This window comes from Pecten maximus, chromosome 4 (assembly GCF_902652985.1).
Source record: "Pecten maximus chromosome 4, xPecMax1.1, whole genome shotgun sequence".
NCBI classification, from domain to species: Eukaryota; Metazoa; Mollusca; class Bivalvia; order Pectinida; family Pectinidae; genus Pecten; species Pecten maximus.
Window position 1 is genome coordinate 22,278,944 of NC_047018.1, and position 23,877 is coordinate 22,302,820.

The 23,877-nt window shown below is 34.8% G+C and overlaps 2 protein-coding genes across 9 annotated transcripts in view; one reads left to right on the plus strand and one right to left on the minus strand.

The window, feature by feature from the left end:
- Positions 1 to 20,561, minus strand: part of LOC117325518 (tctex1 domain-containing protein 1-B-like) — a 28,868-nt gene extending 8,307 nt beyond the window's left edge. The window contains exons 1-3 of one of the 3 annotated variants that reach the window (XM_033881788.1): positions 20,441 to 20,561; positions 11,177 to 11,309; positions 7,285 to 7,308 (exon numbers count right to left, since the gene is read on the minus strand). In XM_033881788.1, the coding sequence (XP_033737679.1) occupies positions 7,285 to 7,308; positions 11,177 to 11,280 (128 nt within the window). In that variant the 5' untranslated portion in view covers positions 11,281 to 11,309; positions 20,441 to 20,561. Of the gene's footprint in view, positions 1 to 7,284; positions 7,309 to 9,449; positions 9,495 to 11,176; positions 11,310 to 20,440 lie in introns of all 3 variants that reach the window. The other 2 variants (XM_033881787.1, XM_033881790.1) reach the window with 2 other exon arrangements.
- Positions 20,562 to 20,882: 321 nt separating this feature from the next.
- Positions 20,883 to 23,877, plus strand: part of LOC117325520 (RAB6A-GEF complex partner protein 1-like) — a 52,762-nt gene continuing 49,767 nt past the window's right edge. For all 6 annotated transcript variants that reach the window (XM_033881792.1, XM_033881793.1, XM_033881794.1 and 3 more), the window contains exon 1: positions 20,883 to 21,075. In XM_033881792.1, coding sequence (XP_033737683.1) covers positions 20,935 to 21,075 — 141 coding nt within the window. In that variant the 5' untranslated portion in view covers positions 20,883 to 20,934. The remainder of the gene's footprint in view (positions 21,076 to 23,877) is intronic.

Below are 23,877 nucleotides of genomic sequence, written 5' to 3' on the forward strand. Positions count from 1 at the left end.
GGTCTGTACAGTGTAGAGACTGAAGAGGAACTGGTTATCTTACTTATAACTTTGTAACGTTTAATCTATTTACTTCAGTACAAAGAAGTAGCATGCAGTTGCTAACTACAGTTTTCTTGCTGCTGAAAACATGCTTGTTGTTGATCTAGTGGATACATACAGTCAAACTTTTCCTTAAACTCTGATTACTCCGAGATCCTGTTTAGTCAAAACTATTCTTTATCTTTATTATAAAGCTCTGAAAACAGGAAAATCCTGATATTCTTAAGTGAAATATTGATCCCAGCGTGAATTCTTCATAAAGATTACATCAATTATGACTGAAAAGCTTAAATCTTACATGACAATCAAAAATCAATAAATAGGTGACTTTTCAAAGTTTGACTGTAGTTATAAATTAACAAACATCTTACTGCATGCATAGTAGTATTGCATATCACAGATTTAACAAAAATAAGCCCAGAAAATCTAATGCAAAAAACCTGGATTGTAATCAAAACATTTCTTGTTCAAATTTAGATTATTTAATTGATATTTTCTTGTACACCAATATATTGGTTTAATGAAGAAATCATATCAAAAATGAAATTCTGTGAAAACTCTTATCATAATTTCAAAATTTGAAATAAGAAAATTTATATTTTCAAAAGTAATACATGTACATGTAGTTACAAACAAAAAATGCTACATTGTGAGAATATATCTACTTGTCATTAGATTTTACAGGCCCGTTACTTTAACTACATATTAAAGAGACAGTATAAGTATGCGAGATCCATTATTCTATACACATTTCAACATGCACTTCTTATTAACGATGACAAATACCTGAAAGAAAGGCAGTTAAATTCAGGAAGGAGGTCATCAACAATATCTTACCTCTTTGACTTCAAAGTCACAGTTAATTCCCAAGCCAGTTGACATTGACTAAATCAACTTCTATAAACAGTTGAAAAGTTTTACGATGAAATAGCTCCACAGATAAATAGCATGCTTCAGTCACATTAACTTACAAATTCACTAACTGTCAGAAATACTTCTTTCGGAACAAATGTTTAAATGATAATGAATCCAGGAATGTGCTCAACTTAAAGTATTCTTAATGTCACAATTGTCCGTCAAAACATATACAATTAATGTAATTATAATATGCACATCCCAAAACTGGTAAAATAACAAACTGTTAATTTTACAATATCTGGTGCCTGTAAAAGTATGCCTAGTCACTTTACTCAGTGATAACAGCGTATGATATAAACCTTCCAAACCAGCTGTATTAAAGATGTTTCTTGGTCAAAATAAACACATAAAAAAACTGGGATATTGTTATCTTGTTCAGGTCTATTCTCATTAATTAGTAATACCTAATTATCCTCTTGTTTCAAAGTTACCCAGATAATACATGGATAATTTGGGTCATATTTCAACTTGTCAGCCTTGATCTTAATTAAACCACAAAAACTACACCTTATTAACACACAAGATAAGGGATCAAAGGATGTCCAAATCGTATTGGTATAACGCATGTCATTGGTCCACTGGAACAGCCAATGACAGGTGTGTATGACATCACAATCACCATGCAAATCAACCTGAGTAACCGTTTTGGATGTTACACCTATGTATAATATAAGGCAAAAATTGGCCTAACTTTGACACAATTTCAAACCTACATGTAACATGATCACACATGACACAGATACATCAAACCAAAGAGATTTACATTGTATATTACATAACACCAGCAATTTTATTTTTCAGCTTAAATCTGTTACTGGTGTATTACGAGGACTTTCAATAGAAGGTACCAGAGTCAACTCCCCATTAACGTTTCGATACCTGTGCTATCTAAACGGATAAGAGAAAGTCAAAACTCAAATTCGAAAGCAACAGGATTTTTGACAAACATTAAGAGATGTAAACATGTTCAGTTATGACATGATCAAAAAAAGTAAAATTCCATGGGTAACTTAAGGACCATTCTACATATAGTTCTTTATCAACACAATGTTGCCATCCAAGAGGCACACAGAATCAGTCCTCAGAGAAATTGGAATGTGTGGTCACAGGACAATCTGTGTAATTTGATCCCTACCTGGGGCGGTTTGTGTTTCTCAGCATGTTGAGATCACGAAACATTCTCTCTGTCGTGGTCAATAGTCAAAACACTTTACCCCAGTATTGCTCTCAATTACATGTGGGCCCGTTTGTTGTTCAGTGAGGTAGCCAACAGCTACTCTAAGACGTACCTGCTTCCAAATGACCATGGCTGTTGACCAGGAGATAAACCCAGCAAGCAAATAAACAAACAAAAATCTAAAGATGAACATCTAGCCAGGGGAAATAACAAAAAAAAAACTCCATTTAATGGCTTTTTCTTCTATACCCGATGGAGATCATACTTGAAATAGAAAATAAATCTAAAAGTTCAAAATCATCTTGATTTTACAACTGGTGCATTTGTACAAACTTACTAGCTAGATTAGTTGGCAGGTAAAGTTTTTCCAGATTAAGTACCTACAAACAGTGGAGGGGACAGAAACTGTTATATTGAAGTTAAGATGTTAGGGGACCCCTTGAACATTCCAAGTTTGTTGACATTTGAATATGACTGGGCTATATACAGCTCTATTCTCTGATCTCATCCACACATACCATTATGTACACACACAAACTACCACAGTCCCCCTCACCCAACATAAACACCATTACTCTTCCTACAAGTGTTATATTTCAGGTCCCAAGTACCAGACCACTATAAAATTTTAATCCACTGATCTGTGCTGACTCCATATTGCATTATCTTTTAAATCTAGCTATTCAAGTATAAACAAATAGTCCAAGTGTAACTTGATCTGTGCCTGTTTGTTTTTCAATTTTGTTGTACTAGTTGTAATGGTCTTGGCACAATGAAGTCTACATTTAAATATGAAGTCCAACTAGAGCTGTCCATCACAGGTTTCTAAAATGATCCCAGGAAAAATTGACAAAACTAGAACTGTAAGCCAATACACAGCTAAGTCAATACCCTAACTCCCACATACAAAATGTAACAAAATCATTAAAGGGGCATAACTCCATGGAATTCTTTCAAATATAAAATATTATCTGCAAAAACACACCTATCAAATGGCTGTGATGGGTAGTTTATTTAAAGTTTGTGTTAAAGATTTACAATCCATATCTTGGACTGAAATCAAAGTTTTAGTGATATATCATTTTAATTGGAAATATCACAAAAGTTACATAACAGTCTCATTAAAACACAGAAAAAAATAACTTCTTATAACTTCAAAGTGTTGTAAGTAAATTAACCTAAATGTAATTTGAACGAATCTTGACTAAATTTGGGTAATTATTTTGAAAGAGGGGCAGAACACTTACCTTTAATCTCACTGTTGCATTCCATGTTGACAGGTAAAGTCAAATTTATTCCTATATATTGTAACATGTACCTTACCTACATAAAGCAAGTCTGATTCAGACAAGAAATTGATCAGGCAGGCCATCAGCAGACAGAAATGGTAGGCAGTTATATGATAAACAGAATAACCAAATGTTTATTTCACCTCTATTGAAGCATTTAAAATTAACTCGCATAAAAAAAATTCAATTATAAATCCTTAATTTGTTCACAAAATAAGACTGTAAATAAAGTATAAATTTCAATGTTGGGGGATATATAATGTACCTGGACAATGTAAAGACTTTTTCCAATACCATTGTGTACTTATTCTGAAAAGGACAAGTCATCTACTTTGAGCTTATCATCAAACTAAATATATAACATGTGGGGTATCATACGGCCCCAGGCACAGCGAGCTTTGTATTACAAGTATGGACCATTTTAATGTTCGCTCTCAGGGTTATAGGGTTAAGACATACCTTAAATATACTTCTGATTGCTTTTTATAACATCCAATTGAGAGATAGACAGCCCATTGTGGACATGAAAAGAAATATTTACCAAGAACATTTCAGATTTTGAAATGTGTTCCATTTACGAGGCGTTTATAACCTAACACTTTAAATTACAGTTTTGTCAGTAGTTTGGAATGGATTCAAATAATTATCGTCAACAAGTACATCAAGAGCAAGCTCTGGTTATGGAATGTGATAGCTGACCATTTAAATAAAAGGCAAATAAATGTGAATAGTTCATAGCTCCTCCTCCTCCAGACAACCTTCTGAATCAAAATATAAAGGGCCACAACTCTGTATTTAATGGGACAACAGCTTGATTTTATTCCTTGACACTTAGTTATCTCAAAATGTACTCACACATAAAATGTTATGGTAGCTATGTGAGATACAAACAAACCCTGATTTTAGTATGCCACACTGTCATCCCAATAAAAAAAGACTGATGGACAGAAATGAGAGATAAACAACATACTCACAGAAATAATTTTTAACAAGAGATCACAGAGGGTTCTGGCACCCACCATCACATGACCTTTATTGGACCATTGTACGACTGATCTTTTCTCCACTTTACTCTTCTTCATCTTAATCATTTGAGAACAAGAGGAACCTACATAATAAATTTGAGAGAGATCCATGAAGAACTCTCTGAGAAATAGGGTTAACAAACTTCAACTAATATAAGAGGAATCAAAATGAAATTTAAAAAAATATTCATGAAGAACTCAAAATGAACATGTACAACTAGGGACCAAAAGGAACCTGCAGGTGATATTTGGGAACCCCGAAGAACTTTCTTTGAAACAGCAACAAGAGGCCCAATAGGTCTGGATTGTTCACCTGACTCTGCAGCAACTTTGAAGTTGATCTAAGTCATTTCTGCAGATACTAAGCTAAAACCTATAACAGTTCATAACACGACACGGCCACATTGAGACTTATCAAGCTTAATCAGCAGAAATAGATTTTTTTTAAATATGCAAGAATATTTTTTGCATTAATTAAGCTTTCACAAAGCTTAATTATATCCTTTAGCCACTTGACCCAAATAACAATATTGTGACATGGTTAATTATACACTGGACATTACAAGGCTTTGACCATGGTTAAATAGAAGTCTTTGTTATTCGCCCTGGATTAAGCATTATCTGACCACTTGTACAGGTGCCTGCTTACATGAAACACATATACCCTGGTATAGATCAGCATGTAAAACATACACTGGACTACAGTGTATTTAAAGTGCTACATACTGAATTCACCCACTGTTACTTGTCATCAAACAAACTTGGCTTTAGTTCCCCTTATGAATTTTTAATGGTGTGTAAACCTAAACACCATTCAAGCCTAAAACATCAATTCACCAATATTCTTCTTAAACAATGGTGGCTATTGTATGCCAATATATATATATATATTACCTAGACAGAGAAGCAATAGTAAATTTTGACAGGTTTTTTTTTAAATACGACTCATGTTACAACATTCTATGGCGGGAACTAAGTACACAGTTTGTGAGAGCTTGATATTAGCTCTGAAGTGGAGGCAGGACTGGTGAACAACGTTGTCAATTACACAGCAATCAATTCAAACTTTTCACTTTCCTTTTTTCATTTACTTGTATCATTGGATACAAAATATTTTGTCTTTTAAACACGACAACTGAATGACATATATATGATATCTGACAGGTGTATACATTGTAAAGAAATACAGGTACCTAGGAACTTAGTTTAGTACTGAATACTTAGACATACCAAGTCACATAGTCTTTCCTGTCTCGACAGACAATGTCACAAGACCTCTACTGTCTCATCATACCATAACACATAGCCTTTCCTGTCTTGACAGACAAAGTCACAAGACCTCTACTGTCTCATCATACCATAACACATAGCCTTTCCTGTCTCGACAGACAAAGTCACAAGACCTCTAATGTCTCATCACATCGAGACACATGGCCTTTCCTGTCTCGACAGACAAAGTCACAAGACCTCTAATGTCTCATCACATCGAGACACATGGCCTTTCCTGTCTCGACAGACAAAGTCACAAGACCTCTAATGTCTCATCACATCGAGACACATAGCCTTTCCTGTCTCGACAGACATAGTCACAAGACCTCTACTGTCGTAACATACCATGACCACATGCATTAACCTCAAAGAATTGTAAAGTAAGGAGCATACGGTAATTCCCAAATACATCATCAGATTGAATAATAAATCACAAGTGAAGTCAGCGAGCGATACTGTTTAATGAAACGTTTCTAAAATTGATTGAGAGAGTACCAGGTAGGAAGTTTTACTAAAACTAACTTCTGTCTACTGATACATCAGACAAATGGACAGATAACCTGATTCTAGTAATCTCCCCTTATTTCAAATAGAGTGTATAACGAATGTTTTATAATCACAAAACATATTGATAATATAGAGATAACAAGAGATGTCACAGGGTCTTGTCACCCATCCTCCCTCCTTCCATCCACCCATTGATTGATCTTTATTGGATCTATGCAAGACTCAAATCTTTTCTCTTCTTTTCTTTTCTTTCCTCTTTTCCTCTTGACATAAAATTTGAGAAAAGATAAATTTCCACTATCAACTTCAAATGATCCATGGAAAAGATTTTGAGAATAGCAATAACCAATTGCAACTGTTGGCAATTTAGTTTTTGGTTTAGTCTCAAAATTTTATATGTACAACAAATTTAAGAGACCAAGGGGAGCCCAAGCATATGACATTTGAGAAAAATCCATGAAGAACTTTCTGAGAATTACCTAATCACAAACTTCAAAAGTCAAAATTTAGTCTCAAATTCAATATGCACAACTAGGGACCTAGGGGAACCTCCCTATGAATATTAAGAGAGATCCTTTTGGTACTCGACTTCTCAAGAAATGGACATAGCAAGGATTATTTTACAAACAGACAACGTTAAACAATTCATGGACGAAGACAATTTGAACAGCCCACAATCTGATGACGGTGGGCTGAAAAGGGAAAATGTTCAAATACCACACAAACATCATATATAAGCAGGAACTGACAATGATGAAATATCAACATAGTAGGTATATATTTCTGAAGGTAATCAAGCTGAAGGAGAAAAGTCAGACGAGATCAACAAGAGGACATGGTCAAGTAGACAATGGTGGAGGATAAGGAGGGAAATCAAAACAGCAATAAGAGAAATGATGCAAAAAGGACAAGTTGACCAACTTCGCGGAAGTCCAAGTAAGGAGCAGAGCAACTAGGGTGACATGCACTGTTTAGGGACAAGTAATAGACAGATGTCAAAAGAAGGACAAAGAAATTTTGTAATGGACGGATGCCCAAATAAGGGCAAAATGATTACCAGTTATCAGTCCAGCCTCGGGACCTGGAATTCAAAATTATCCATTAAAAACTGACTTTATAGTATCTGTGTTCATTGAAACCAAAGTCTGACATGTTTTGAAATGTGACCAATATGTAAGAAAATATCTTTAAACATGAATTCAATTTGTACAATTATAAGAAAGTTGTATTTCTCTACCAACAGCTATCCTACACCAGGTACAGTATGTGTCTGTCATTCAAAGACACTATAACAGTATTGTTAGCAATATTTACATTATCTCTTCTTCATTTACATATACACAATTAAAAATGACAATTTACCATCAAGGTTAAATAAACTATCTTCAAAGAGCCTGAAATAAAATGTAGTGGAAATTTTGAAGTTGAAATTTCTGAAATTAGAATGTTTTTCATATAACTCCTATGAAAGATTTCACAAATACTTTTATATTTCGACAGATGTATGTATAATAATTATGTAGTAAATTTATTCAGCCGCTATTTGAATGTAACATTTATAGATATTAAATGAAAATGTTAGGTTGCCTTTATAGTTCACTTTCCGATGTCTATTTTTTCTATTGACCATGAGAAATATCCCTGTATATTGTTATTCTAAAGCAGACTTTGATGTTTAAAACATCTTGTAACAGGTTGTACGTACAGGTATACTCTAAGATGCCAAAGAGTATTAAATGCACTCAGGTACATATTTATCCTTTAGATCAAATACACACAGATATCGATTGAACATGGAGATTTCACCACATTAAGATTTAGTAGTTCATATTACTACAGTATTCCACCTAATAATTATATAACCACACCATCTGCTTTAAAATCACAAGAAGAGTGACATTTTCAGAAAAAAGTTTCCAGGTGAAATCATTTCTGGTGCAAGATTCCCACCATTTTTATTCTTATTTGCTGATTGAAACATTAGTAAAAATTCAGATTACCAGGGAGGCTATTTTCTTTTTAGATAAATGATACCAGGCAATGAATCAAAGACACAAAACATTCCTCAAATGCTAACCACCTAGGGCAATGTTTATGTCAAATATGGCAGATGATAGATATTCAACAAAATGTAGTAATCTACCAATATAGAAATTACAACAAAATGTAGTTGTCAACCGATATAAAAATTACAAGAAAATGATAAAATTGAAAGATACAAAGACAATATTGGACATGATCAAAAAATGAAATGTAAACTTCAAAGATATTGAAAGAGAAAATATGATTATTTTAGAAAATTTAAACGAAAAAATATCAAAATACATTTTATTGTATTCAATGATAAAATGACAGCAAAATACATGTACCCTGTTACTGGGAATATAAAATAGATAAGCTTCAAAGGCTTTAGCAGGATTTCAATCAAGGGAAAAAAAGATGGGCATGGAGGATGAATGTTATACATAGGTAATAATGTTTATTACAATAGACAGTACTATACTGCCTTTACATGATAGCCTGGTTTACAGTTCTTCCTTTAAAGTCCAGCTCAGCAGTGTCTTCCTTTGATCTCAGATAATCTACATATACCTGTACAGAGAAAATGTCCCTAAATCTGTAATAGTTGTGGGAGACACGTATTATGTAAACCCAAATCTACTGCAGTTATACTCGAATAATTACCACACTAACAGTAATTTAACATTGTAGGACCACGGTTCAACAAAACTTTAAACAAATATACACTCTATACAATGTTGGTTAAATTTTCATACAAATTCCAATCACCAAATAAGCATTTTATATCATATAAGGTAACTGTATTAGACTGTTGTAAGTTTGGTGACTCAATGTAGATCAATGTATCTATTAGGTAAGCCTCACTGTTCAGATCCTGTAAATGAAATATTATCATACTATCATCATGTTATATCAAAATCACAAAACATGCAGCGCACTGTTGGTAATTTTCACTCTGCCTACATGTGACATGATGCACCCTCAAGACTCTAGAGACTACAAAATCACAGCTTCTCTAGCAAACTTTACATGGAAATCAAAAATCCACAAATTAAAACCAGTTAGATATGTATATGTCTATAATACCGGAGGTCTTTAGGGAGCATCACATCACTAAACCTGGCAGTTTACACACCAAACCAAGCAAAAACAAAATTTCCTGTTAACACAAGCATGCCATAACACGATACTCGCTATTACCATTCTCCTGGTAGACTTTTGTCTATACTTTTTTCTACAGGTAGACTGAAAAGAAAATTCACCTGATGTATACACACAGATTACAACAAACAAGCTTACATATATAAGCCATTGTCTATACACATCTATAGGTGCATGGTAGAAAGTATTCCTAGTAGGACGTTATACACAGATGTACAATATTTTGGTGTTATATTTCAGTGATCAGGAATGATTAATAAATATTTTACTATAACAAATATCAACAAACTTAAAATTCAGTATATGAATGATAAACTATGAAACTCCAAAGTGTGTTTTTCCTATTTGATTATTTTTTTATACTTCAGATCATAAGTTTATTACATATCATACTTCAAGTCATAAGTATTATGTATTATACTTCAGGTCTTAATATCATTATTCATTATACTTCAGATCATAAATTCATTGCATATTATACTTCAGGTGATAATTCATTACCTATTACACTTCAGATCATAAATTCATTGCATATTATACTTCAGGTGATAATTCATTACCTATTACACTTCAGATCATAAATTCATTACGTACTATACTTCTGGTCATAAATTCATTACATATCATACTTTAAATAATGTATATTTGTCTAATTGATCTAAAAATTAGTTTATCTGATGTAATTTAATATCATCTTTATTGGTAAATGTTGTTTTTTTTTCATTATGAGCAATATTTTTTTAAAACACACTAGATGTAATGCAAATGAAGTGATAGTGAATTCCAACACGAAATGAAAAATTGAAGCATGATCAGTGTATAGCAGATTACAAAAATCTTCGACAGCGACACTCTTCTGTAATGAAAAACATTTTATATCTACTATGGTTGATTCTGTATGACAATGCAAATACCCAGTATACTCTCTGAATAACTGTGCATAGACAATTCAACATTTCACAGAAAAGAAAAGGATTGGTTATTTTTTTGAAACCACGAAAAATTGTTTGGAATTATGTGAAATTCTACAATGACAAGAGGCCAATGCATGGGCCCTAACAGTCACCTGAGTTCTGAAATACCTGGTACATAATGATAGTTGATAATTTTGTTTTTGTTTTTAATTAAGAATTTTAACACATTTGACCCTGTGATCTTGAAGGTAGGGCAAGGTCATTAATTTGAACAAAAATAAACGAGTCTGTTATCCAAGTATGTCACTATCCCAATATCATGACCCTCCAGGCCCTTATGGTATAAATGAGAAGTCATTTAAAATTTACACATATTTGACCCCAAGTTACCTTGAAAATAGGTCAAGGTCATTCATTTGAATAAACTTAGTAATAGTTCAACACAGCATATTACTGGCCCAATACCATGATTCTGGGCCTCTTTGTTATTGAGAAGAAGATGTTTAAAGATTTAAACACATTTTACCCTGTCATGCTACTGGCTGAATGTTGTATCCCTAGTCATTAAGAAGTCAAAATTGTAAATTATTTACAACACAAAACAGACAAGGAACAATAAAAGGTGATTGCAATAGATTTCATCTCAGGTGACCTAGAAATGATGTTTAAGCTCAAATGTCGAAAAGTTGTATACTACCACTCCAGACTAGAAAAGACATTCAACATAAAGATGTGGGATTTCTACTTCATAGTAAATCCAATCTACACAGTAGAGAGTTAGATCTAAAACTTGATGAATTGGAATTAATGCTTATCCTAATCAAAGCACTTCCATAGGTTGTGTATTCTTACCCCAGATTTTTGCCTCTGTGAACATCACTACTGGCCAAAGAAGACATTGACCCCTGCTTTTTTAGCAGACGGGCCGCCTTGTCACGCGCTACATCACTCGTCATGGTCCCTACAGCAACGACAGCTTATTGCACTGAAAAATATGAAAATAAAATCCTTATAACAAAACATATAGCTGGAAATATTGAGGTAAATTGTAAAACTATAACAATTCCACATTAATATTTCTTACACACATGTAGCAGTAGAAAGTTGGCAGTCAAACCTGTCCACAAGGACACCCTATATATTACACACCAAAATATTGTAAAGACCATCTGTCTAAATGGACCACCGACATATTCAAAATCTTGTCTATAACACTGCCTGTCTAAAAAAGTCACCTGGCTAAAAAGAGCACCTGTCTGTAATGAACACCTGTCTGTAATGACCACCTGTCTGTAATGATCACCTCTCTGTAATGACCACCTGTCTGTAATGAACACCTGTCTGTAATGACCACCTGTCTGTAATGACCACTTGTCTGTAATGAACACCTGTCTGTAATGACCACCTGTCTGTTATCACCACCTGTCTGTAATGACCACCTGTCTGTAATGAACACCTGTCTGTAATGACCACCTGTCTGTAATGACCACTTGTCTGTAATGAACACCTGTCTGTAATGACCACCTGTCTGTTATCACCACCTGTCTGTAATGACCACCTGTCTGTAATAAACACCTGTCTGTAATGGCCACCTGTCTGTATTGACCACCTGTCTGTAATGACCACCTGTCTGTAATGACCACCTGTCTGTAATGACCACCTGTCTGTAATGAACACCTGTCTGTAATGACCACCTATCTGTAATGAACACCTGTCTGTAATGACCACCTGTCTCTAATGAACACCTGTCTGTTATGACCACCTGTCTGTAATGACCACCTGTCTGTAATGACCACCTGTCTCTAATGACTATCTAACTGTAATGTCTCCCTGACTTCAAAAACTATCCTTTTTGTATCAAACCAAGAACATGTTATATGTATGGTCTCTGATACACAGTTTACTTTGTCTACATTTAGCTCATTTTGTTGGTCTTTGCCTATATCATTTGTATCATGTAACAATAAACCTAGTATTTCTAAAAAGACCACTTATCTATTAACTCTGTTTTTCTCTGATTTGGTTGGGCTACAGTCTGTGGAAAGTCTTCTTGACAAATTATCAAAATCATTTATTATCATACAAAGCAACATCTGTTGGAAGTACAATCATGTATTATGTAATTTTATTAAAGTTTTGAAATTCAGAAATCTTTTAAAATCAGGTGCTTTGAAAAATGTATGTTTACACTATGGATCATTGTGTGTCTATTATATCTAACACTTTTCGCCTGTACTCTCATATCCTGAGACTCACACAATTCAATGTCTTCTCACATGAATTCCAGTTACTCAAGCCACGTGAGCCAAAATATCACGTAATAAGAAAATGTTCTCCCTCCATATCACATCATATAATGATACACTCTTTCCCATCAATGACAATCATACTAAGAATAAACTGTCATTATTATCTACTGTAAATCTTATATCAAATTCAACCTAAAAATCTGCTTAGCAGGAGGTAAAAAGACGGTAACAAAATATAAAATGGTCAAACATAAAATTTCACTTCAGTTGAACATTCACAAGCTACCACTAATATTCCCATCGCAGTGGACATTTAAATCACCTGGCCGACACTTTTGAGATCAAAAGATCATGTGATTTAACATCGATGAAAGTGAACCCAGGTAGACTGTATACCTGTGTGGTATTTGTGGATGATAATAGAGTACAAACAGTGGACAAAAGCCAGGTAAAGTCAGGATGGGGCCATTGTGTGACATATTTACTTTACTTACTTTTGTCAATACATACACACAGATCATGTCATTACACCTATACATGGCCGATTATAATGAACTAAGGGATATGCACCATTAATAACGATTTATCTATTCCTGTTGATAATCGCCCTCTCAAGCCTGTTTATGATCAAATCAACCTTTCCTTGGCTACCAACATTACCCAACAAAATCACCATGTTACCCCACCAATTACCATGTTACCCAACCAATCACCATGTTACCCAACCAATCACCATGTTACCCCAGCAATCACCATGTAACCCCACTTATCACCATGTTACCCTGCTAAATACCAAACCACCCCACCAATCACCATGTTACCCCACCAATCACCATGTTACCTCACTAAAACATTGTTACCCCACCAATCACCATGTTACCCTGATAAATACCAAACCACTGCACCCCACCAATCACCAGGTTACCCCACCAATCACCATGTTACCCTGATAAATACCAAACCACTGCACCCCACCAATCACCATGTTACCCCACCAATCACCATGTTACCCCACCAATCACCATGTTACCCTGATAAATACCAAACCACTGCACCCCACCAATCACCATGTTACCCCACCAATCACCATGTTACCTCACCAATCACCATGTTACCCCACAATCGCCATGTTATCCGACCAATCACCATGTTACTCCACAATCGCCATGTTACCCCACCAATCACCATGTTACCTCACCAATCACCATGTTACCCCTCAATCGCCATGTTATCCGACCAATCACCATGTTACTCCACAATCGCCATGTTACCCCACCAAATACCATGTTACCCAACCAATAACTAATTGTTACCCCACCAAATATCATGTTACCCCACCAAGCACCATGTTACTCCACCAATCACCATGTTACCCCACCAAATACCATGTTACCCCACCAAATACCATGTAACCCAACCAAATATCATGTTACCCCACCAATCACCATGTTACCCCACCAATCACCATGTTACTCCACCAAATCACCATGTAACCCAACCAAATATCATGTTACCCCACCAATCACCATGTTACCCCACCAATCACCATGTTACTCCACCAATCGCCATGTTACTCCACCAAATACCATGTTACCCCATCAAATACCATGTTACCCCACCAATCACCATGTTACTCCACCAAATACCATGTTACCCCATCAAATACCATGTTACCCCACCAAATACCATGTTACCTCACCAAATACCATGTTACCCCATCAAATACCATGTTACCCCACCAATCACCATGTTACCCCACCAATCACCATGTTACCCCACCAATCACCATGTTACTCTACCAATCACCATGTTACCCCACCAATCACCATGTTACCTCTACCAATCACCATGTAACCCAACCAATCACCATGTTACCCAACCAATCACCATGTAACCCAACCAATCACCATGTTACCCAACCAATCACCATGTTACCCAACCAATCACCATGTTACCCCACCAATCACCATGTTACCTAACCAATCACCATGTAACCCAACCAATCACCATGTTACTCCACCAATCACCATGTTACTCCACCAAATATCATGTTACCCAACAAATATTATGTTACCCCACCAAATACCATGTTACCCCACCAATCACCATGTTATCCCACCAATCACCATGTTACCCCACCAATCAACATGTTACCCAACCAATCACCATGTTACCCAACCAATCACCATGTTACCCCACCAAATACCATGTTACCTCACCAAATATCATGTTACTCCATCAATCACCATGTTACCCCATCAAATACCATGTTACCCCACCAAATATCATGTTACTCCATCAATCACCATGTTACTACACCAAATACCATGTTACCCCACCAAATACCATGTTACCCCATCAATCACCATGTTACTCCACCAAATACCACGTTACTCCACCAAATACCACGTTACTACACCAAATACCATAACAAACTACAAAACTAACACTGTTCACAATTAATACACTACCAACTGCTATCAAGTATCATAAAAACACAGCTATGACCCTTAATTAAAATATAACAACACCAAAACAACCTACATGAACTATATGTATGTGTTATATATCACCATTACTTGGCTCCAACTTAACCAACATGTATACACCTGTGTCTGGCCCCTGTATTTTCACCTGTTCTGTGTATTCCAAAATCACTTCCTTGTTTTTATAATACATTACATGCATAATCTCCAGAACTCATAGTATATAGTTTTTCTAGGTTACACTTCTATTACATCTTTTAATGATCCTAAAACTAATCCTTTGATTTTCTTTATACCCTGGTGTTCTGACTTAAAAACAGCTCATAACTAACTAGTGTAAGAGTCCCTCACTTTTTCTGGTCTATATATATACTGAATAAATAACTAACTTTGGCTCACAGTTGGGGATAGGCTTATCACAGGATAGTGAAATATAACATTTGTTATCATACGAAGACAGTGAAATATAACATTTGTTATCACACGACGACAGTGAAATATAACATTTGTTATCATAGGACAGTGAAATATAACATTTGTTATCACACGAGGACAGTGAAATATAACATTTGTTATCACACAAGGACAGTGAGATATAACATTTGTTATCATAGGACTTATTACCAGACATGGGCTTATTACCAGGTGCAGGGTTATTATCAAGCATGGGGTTATTATCAGACATGGGGTTATTACCAGACATGGGCTTATTACCAGACATGGGGTTATTACCAGACATGGGCTTATAATCAGGCACAGGGTCATTAGCAAGCATGGGGTTATACCAGACATGGGCTTATTACTAGGCATGGGGTTATTACCCAACATGGGTGCATATGAATACAGTAAGAATTGTAGACTGGTTACTACACTGGTTTTGTCACTGTATCAGCCTTCAAGCAGACAATTCTATACTTTTCCTTCCTAACAGTACAGACATGGGAATCAATAAAGTTACTTTCATCCATAAAAATATCAGTGTATCAATGCAAATGCTTTTTTGAAACACTTACTCAATTACCAGGGGCTGGTGACAATGCCCTCCATGTGTGTGATTCATAGATTTCCTATAATATTCACACCCAACGGCAACATCACTGGTATTCATACTTAATAGGGCCTAAGTTTATTTATTTCATTTAAAAAGCTTTCATACATGCAAAATAAAGCTTTTAAATTGTGCATTTCATATTGATTTGTATCATGATATAGGAACTTGGTTGTATTATCATAACTTAATTGACTTTAAAAAATTGGTGATTTAAATTTTGGCAACCTACCAGATGTTTGTTCAAACATCATACAAGTGATAAACATCTCTATATACAGATCTAAAAATAGAACATTATAGCCGTTTCGTTTTCCACAACTCGCCAATGATATTAAGGACCAAACTGTGGAAATCCAACAAAGTCATATTAGGAAAATAAAACTGGACCTGAACAATTGCTAAAATATAGTTTGTTCAATTTTTAAAAAAGAGGCCCAGAGGGCCTGTATCACTTACATGGTTGGATCTGACCAAATGTCAAAACAATGTTCATGTTCAATTCGTTAATAGCGTTATTTGTTGATGTCAAACAATGCTATATATGGTTACGGAGTCCTTATTGGTGTGGTGAAAGACCCTTGGGCCCATCAGGATGGTGTTTATATGGTTATGGGATGGGGATCTTAACTGTTTCAAAATATAACCAAGAAACTACTGGTAAGTCCTTAGGGGAGGGGAAAGACCCCAGGGCCAATTTTACATCAGGATTATGTTCATTTCTTGATGCCCAACAATACTATACAACTGTATATGGTTATGGGGTGGGTATGTCAACAGTTTCAAAATTATAACCAAGAAACTAAGTCCGTAGGGGTGGAGAAGACCCCATGACCTATTTTTAAACATGATCATGTTTATGTTTATCTCTTTATGCCAGACAATGCTATAAATGATTATGGGGTGGGGATCTAAATGGTTTCAAAGAGTTGTGTTTATTTCTTTATGCCCAACAAATGTTATATATTGTTCATTGGGTGGGGATCTCCACAATCTCCGCAATTAAAATGGGAGGTCAGAGTCACCATTAATGCAAAATCTGTTCCACTTCCCCAAAGGATGTTTCTGACAATATTTGGTTAAATCCATTCAGTGCTTTGTGACAAATAGTGATTAAAAGGACTTACTTTAATTTCCCTTATCAGGCCGTCACCCCTCTGGTTCCAGGAGAGTCAGAATCACCATTTACGCAAAATCTGTTCCCCTTCCCCCAGGATGTTTCTGACCAATTTTGGTTTAATTGAGGACTTTTTAATTTGTAGCAATTTAAAGCACTTACCTCATTTCCCCCTGTTGGGCTCCACCCTTCCGACCCAAGGGGGTCAGAGTCACCATTGATATTAATGCAAAATTTGTTTCTCATCCCTCAAGGATGTTTCTTAACAACTTTGATTAAAGTCCCTTCATGACTTTTTTTGCTTAGTAAGGATTTGAAGCAAATATTGACAGACGACAGAAAGGTGGACAGACAGAGCCATTAAGTCCCTTAGGAAGCAACTCATATTTACCTGCATGGTCCCAGTAATAAAATTCTCCCTGGCTATTACAAGTAAATTCTTCCTGGCCTAGTCCCTTGGGAAGAAACCATGTAGTATCCAAGAAAATCCCCCCTGGTCATTACCAAGTAATTCTCCCTGGCCAAGTCCCTTAGGAAGCAACTAGTATCCTTGTTGTAAGACCTCTTTTTGTTTTTGATTTTGGCATTATAACTTGGTGACATTGATATATTAAAATCATAGCTATAAAATTGCGAACAAATATATCATATGCAATGATTCATTAAGGGCAAAATTAGAACTTTGAATGTATTTAAATTCCTGTAAATGAGGAATCTCAGATCCAGATATTGGTATTTCATATTGAAATGCTTTGTGTATAAACATTTCTAAGATAACGTGGAGTTATAGAGCAAATTAGTAAATTTGTAACATACATTACAATGGCATATGATTGCAGACTTATAGTTTTATTGGTGATATGCGAGTGTGGCGGTTGTATTGGGACCGGTAAACCGAGAGAGCACTGTTGCTTGGCTTTAAGAGTTCATGTATTATATACAGTCTTAATTCAACACTGATCATGATCAAAATTAGATAGGACCAACAAAGGACTCACCACACCATTCAACAACCAGTCTTAAATAAAAAAAAACACCTACAACACACTACTTGTCAACACTTATAATGCCAAAAATATCCAATTTACATGAATATTTTTCTGATTGTATTTTAAGTAGCACCTATGAATGTAAATGTGTGTTATTTCAAGAGATTACCTGCTGTGTATAAAACCTTATATCTTGTTTGGGTCAAAGATTATCTGTTCTTTATTTGAATGATATAAATCTAAATCTATTGTATTTTATGATTGAAATAAATTGATGATTAAAATTCGTAATATCGACAGCCAATACACGACAGCTGCCAAACTTGTTGGCAGTGTGTTACTACAACCCTAGGAGGGGCCACACAAGTCAGATGTTATGTTAAAGAGCTGTCGTCACATTGTCACACTGGTTAAAATATACCTGTGTTTCTAGATCCTTAGCTACAATGTACTTCCCTCGTCCTCCACAAATAGGTGCTTATCTAAATCTATGTAAATCTGTCTGTAAATAAGGTTACTGGTAACAATATGTTGTTTTTATGAACAGGGGATTTCTGCTTCATTTCACTGCAAGTTGATTGAGATAGCCGATGTCTTCTGTTTAGGGAGATTTTTTTAGTGTTTTCTACTTCAAGGATTGTAGACCATCTATAATGACCCTCCCCCACCCCAGTAAATGTATATTCATTCTGGAATAATTAGGTAAATTATGGTGAAGAGACAGAAAACCAGATATGTGTAGAAGAAACTTATAAAGGGGGAGAGTTTATATTAGATGAAATACATATGGGAGGTAATTATAAAATATCCCGGGTATTCCAGATAGAAATGCATGAGGTATAATCACCGATCTATTTTCAATAAAACAACGAATAATCTCTTGTAAGCTAAGTCTTTAAAATAAATATCTCGAGCCCGGTACATCCATTTGTTATATATATTAGTGGTCAGTTCCTGAAACAGTTTGCATGTTATCTTGGCTACACACTTTGGTCCTTTATCTCATCCCCTGTTTCTTCAATCGTTCATTTTCTGTAAATGTATCTTAACTGTATTTCACAGGTTAGACAAACTGGAAACATAAGTACAAGATACAAGAATTTTCATTGAACGTCGCATATTTAAAACAGTAAACATTAGCGCTGTAGCACTGTTCTTGCGACAAACATGAGATTAAATAACAAGTATAACATACTATATAGTACTAAGAAATGAATGGAATATTATCTAGTTAAGATATACATGTAGCATACAGGAATCACAGAAGTAACAAACAGCTAAAATAAGAATATGGCAATACATAAATCACAGAGGGCATATGAAAGCAATGGATTAGTCAATACTTGATTCTTTGGAATGTAGGAAACTCAAGACTGAATAATTAAGTTCTAGCTAAAACATGTACAAAATGTGTCAATTTTTGTTTGTAGAACAATAAATATATACTCTGACATACTGTAATTTAGAGCTGCATAATATATATTTTAGGTCTACATAGTGTATATTTTAGGTCTACATAATGTAATAGCTGCAAATCTATGGTGCAGAAAATACACACATACATTATATATGTATTATAGTACGTTTTAATTAAGCCTAGAAAATCCCGAAAACTAATAGGATCTTATATTGATCAGTATAAAAGGATATTATAATGACAAAGATAAGCTTTTAGGAAACCAAATACAAAATAAAGAATAAGCCATGTCTGTACTTATATACATGTTTTGATTTGTTCCAGGGGTAAAATAAAATGTTCACCAAACTTATTCAGAATTATGAAATCACAAATTTGATTTCATGTTATACATATGAATATATTTAAAACATATAACTTGTACAGTTCGTCAATTAGTACTGAATATACAGCATGATTCAGGAGCAGCAATTAAGTCTGTGTCTTGTTTTAATTCCAAATAGTTATTTGTTTTCTCAATAATAACTTCACCATTATTATTTAACATATGCTCTGTATCAAAACCTACATATATTAACTTCTTTGTAAACATTCATAACGTTTAAAAAGGTATGCTTTATTTGGCTCTGATATGGAGTGACTTGGCGACCTGTCGAGTCCACTCGTCTGGTGAGAACACATGGCTGTTTCTGATCACTCACATGCCATAAAACAAATTTCTGTCTGAGTAATCCATAGCAGGGGTTTTTGAGCATATAAGTTATACTCCTTTACGTCAACTTTTTCGGCTATATGATTACAGATACATACCACTTCCTCGTTTTCCTTCGGTTCAGTTTGTATACAGATGACAATGTGAAAATAGGAGAATGCAGTCAGTGTCTTCAGTTGCTTGGAGACTAGATGCTGTTTTGTGACACGAAAGGACAGATTTCGATTTCGTAACAGGTGCCCGTTGAATGAAATCTTTCCGTGTTAATTTTTTCATAAAGTTATTATTAATTTATATATTGATTGATATTTTCTTAACTTTTCTATCGTACTTTTTTATCAAGTGTGTTCAAAGATGTTTAAATTAGTGAAAAATATATTTCGTATCTGTCTTAATGTACCCTTACGGGTTATCAAAAACGGGAAACACCTTTACGCTATTCCAACAATATAATGTAACATAAGTTTTCATTAGTCGTGGAATTTCCTAATTGACCAATGAGATGCGTCCTTTTGAAAAATCACAGCTGAGCAATATGGCTACCTGAGATGTCGTTGTGGCAGGGATCAGGTGGAATTAGCGTAGATAAACGATGTATTTCCCGATTGGATGGCCTAAATATCTAAAAGAAACTCAGAGAGATTCCCCACCACTTCAATATGTTATTAGTAACTGTGATCGGATGCTATTCGCTGTACTTTCGGAAGATACACTGAGTATTTGGTATTGCAAGGTAAGAAATGAAGGAGAAAGTGACAGTCTATTTGACATTTTCATATGGCTATGTCATTTATAGAAAGAACCGGTGTATGTAGATACACCACTGATTTCCAGTTAATGACTTCACATGTTCAAATATGGTAAATAATTGTTCACAGTGTGCTTATGCATCTCTTCATTGTAGTTACTTCATTGCCTTTGTTTTTGCGTGCTAACTACTGTATATATCTCCTCCCATCATTTGAATGAACAATAATAAATTCCCCTGCCTACTGTTTAGTCTGTCTCCAATGAGAATGATACTATATATCTTGTTACAGTGATACAAATTCAATAGATTGAAGAAAACGAAGCGACTTCAAAGTATCATGCCATGATTGGTAGCTATGGCATATCTAATTAAACTTAAAAGAAGAAAACATAGAATACAAACTATGGAAGATATGAATATAATATAAGATGCTTGGTCAGTGGTCACCCCAGCCAAAGTTAGATACACCCCTCTCTCCTTCTTGCTCATATGAAACACTTTATCAATATAAAAGCAACAAAGATTATTGTCATGATTACAAAACTTTCAAACTCAGAATTGATTAAAAGAGGGCAAAATATAAACAAAAATATAGATGGGTATAGAGACTCCTAAAAGGTCCCAGAAGATCAAGACCAGGTGCTTCAATAGAGTAATAAGCATCTTCTGCTTTAGTGACGACACCCACGTGCACCATACAAGTGTAGGTCAAGTTCAGGTTAAGTCACAGTCTGCAATGAGAGTTAGGGTGGTGACGATGGAACCACATGTACACCAGCAAGCATCAGACATATGTCTGACTGCATGAGGAGCTAGCTCAGGCTAAGATACACATCATTTATATTTAATGATTGAATTAAGAAGAAACAAGGGTTGGTCATAAAGGCATATCAGAAATGGGGAAAACAACAGGATCAGAATAAGATACAAATATGAGACCTCTAGATATGTATAGGTGGACACTATAATAGATCTGTCTATCCATCAGGAGCCACTGATTGAGTTAGTGTACAATGTATATATGTGCCCAGTCCAATCCCATTGCACTAATACAGATATATGCATTGTATACTTTGAATTTATTATAAATTTAGATTAGGCCATAAAATATGTATACCTGTTTCCTTTATACATGTCTGAGAAATTAAAGTAGAGTAAAAACTTAGAAGAAATAAATAAGGCTATCTTAATTTTTTGTGTCCTGTTTTCTGAAAACCTTAACATTTCATTAATGTAATACATGTATATAATCATTTTGTAAACAAGATCCAGACTTATGAGATAGTGTTAATTATAATATAATATATAATAAGTAGACAGAAAACTTTAAAGTCGATCAATCTAAAGGAATATAGGAAGTATTCATATTTTTATTTCAGCATTCTAAAAATATTTTCATCAGAATTATAGTCACTGATATATGTAATTAGACTGCTAGGGTCTACAGGGGGACTCTGCCCTTTGTTCGGCTTCGTCTTGATGTTCTCTCATTATTTTTGGGGTCCAAGTTCAAGCAACCATCTTGTATGTAACCCTGTAAAGACTAGCTGCAATGTTCTAGTCAGCTAGATAGAACTCTCTTTAGCTCTATCAGTGATCCAGAGTTTAATCCCTAGTGGAGACATTAAACTTAATCTATCATGCTTGGATCCATTTCATCAGCACCCACATGTACAGTGGTAGGAACCCTGGAATTACACTTAGTTTTACTTGTGAAAGCATCATTGCAAGCCCTTGAACTTTAGAATGAGTGGTTCTTCCCTGGAGGTGACAAGTTGTTCAGTGTTTATATATGTCCATCTATAAACAATTATTGCTTGTATGTTTTGTCTTTGTGAAATCCCAAGCACAATTTTCAAAATGTTCATAAGCTCTAGATCTTTAGCTATATCAAGCAGTGTAGAGTGACCAAAAAAAGTAACCTGCAAGCAAATAAGTCCAGGCAAGGACTAAAACAATCTGCATTGGAAGTATTGCTGTACATAACAAATATAAACAAACCATAAATCATGTTAGGTCCTTCATGACACACTGCTAAGTACAGTATCCATATGGTTTGACATGTTCTAGCCGGGACAATGCCCGGGGCTCTGGACACAAGTTTGGGAAAGTTCTTGTTTGGAGAGTGTAAAAAAATATGAATAGCTCAAAAACATATTCTTACCTGGAAATTTTGTTTCTGGAAACAATCGCAATCATATATATTTATATCTGGTTGTTGAGTTTATCATTTTGAAGCAGATTGCAATTGTACTACTTGCTATCCACAAAACAACATGTGGGAGGCCTATATATATATATGACATGCTAGGTATATCTAGTTGATATATATATATATGACATGCTAGGTATATCTAGTTGATATATATATATATGACATGCTAGGTATATCTAGTTGATATATATACCGGTAAACTGTCATGAGGAACATAGCCACAACAACACAGGACCGTCTGTGATCCTGAGAACATAAACTGCTGTAAGTAGGGATTGAACCACACACCTTGTGTTTATATTTATTAATTATAAGTTGTGGTTGTATTGTCAGGTTAAAGACTGGTCTGTTAACGTTGCTGCCCCTAACTATACAACACACGTCTATAACATGTACAGGGGGCTTTGATTCAATACAAGTTTTTTTTAACATGGAGCTCGAGGTTTGTTTAACTTTTTTGGGGAAAAAATACAAGTATTAAAACATTTTAGAGTTTGCTTAAGTTAAAGCTTACTTCATACTTACAAATTGTGACTGAATTCTTGTTTCGTATATGAAAGTGATACAGT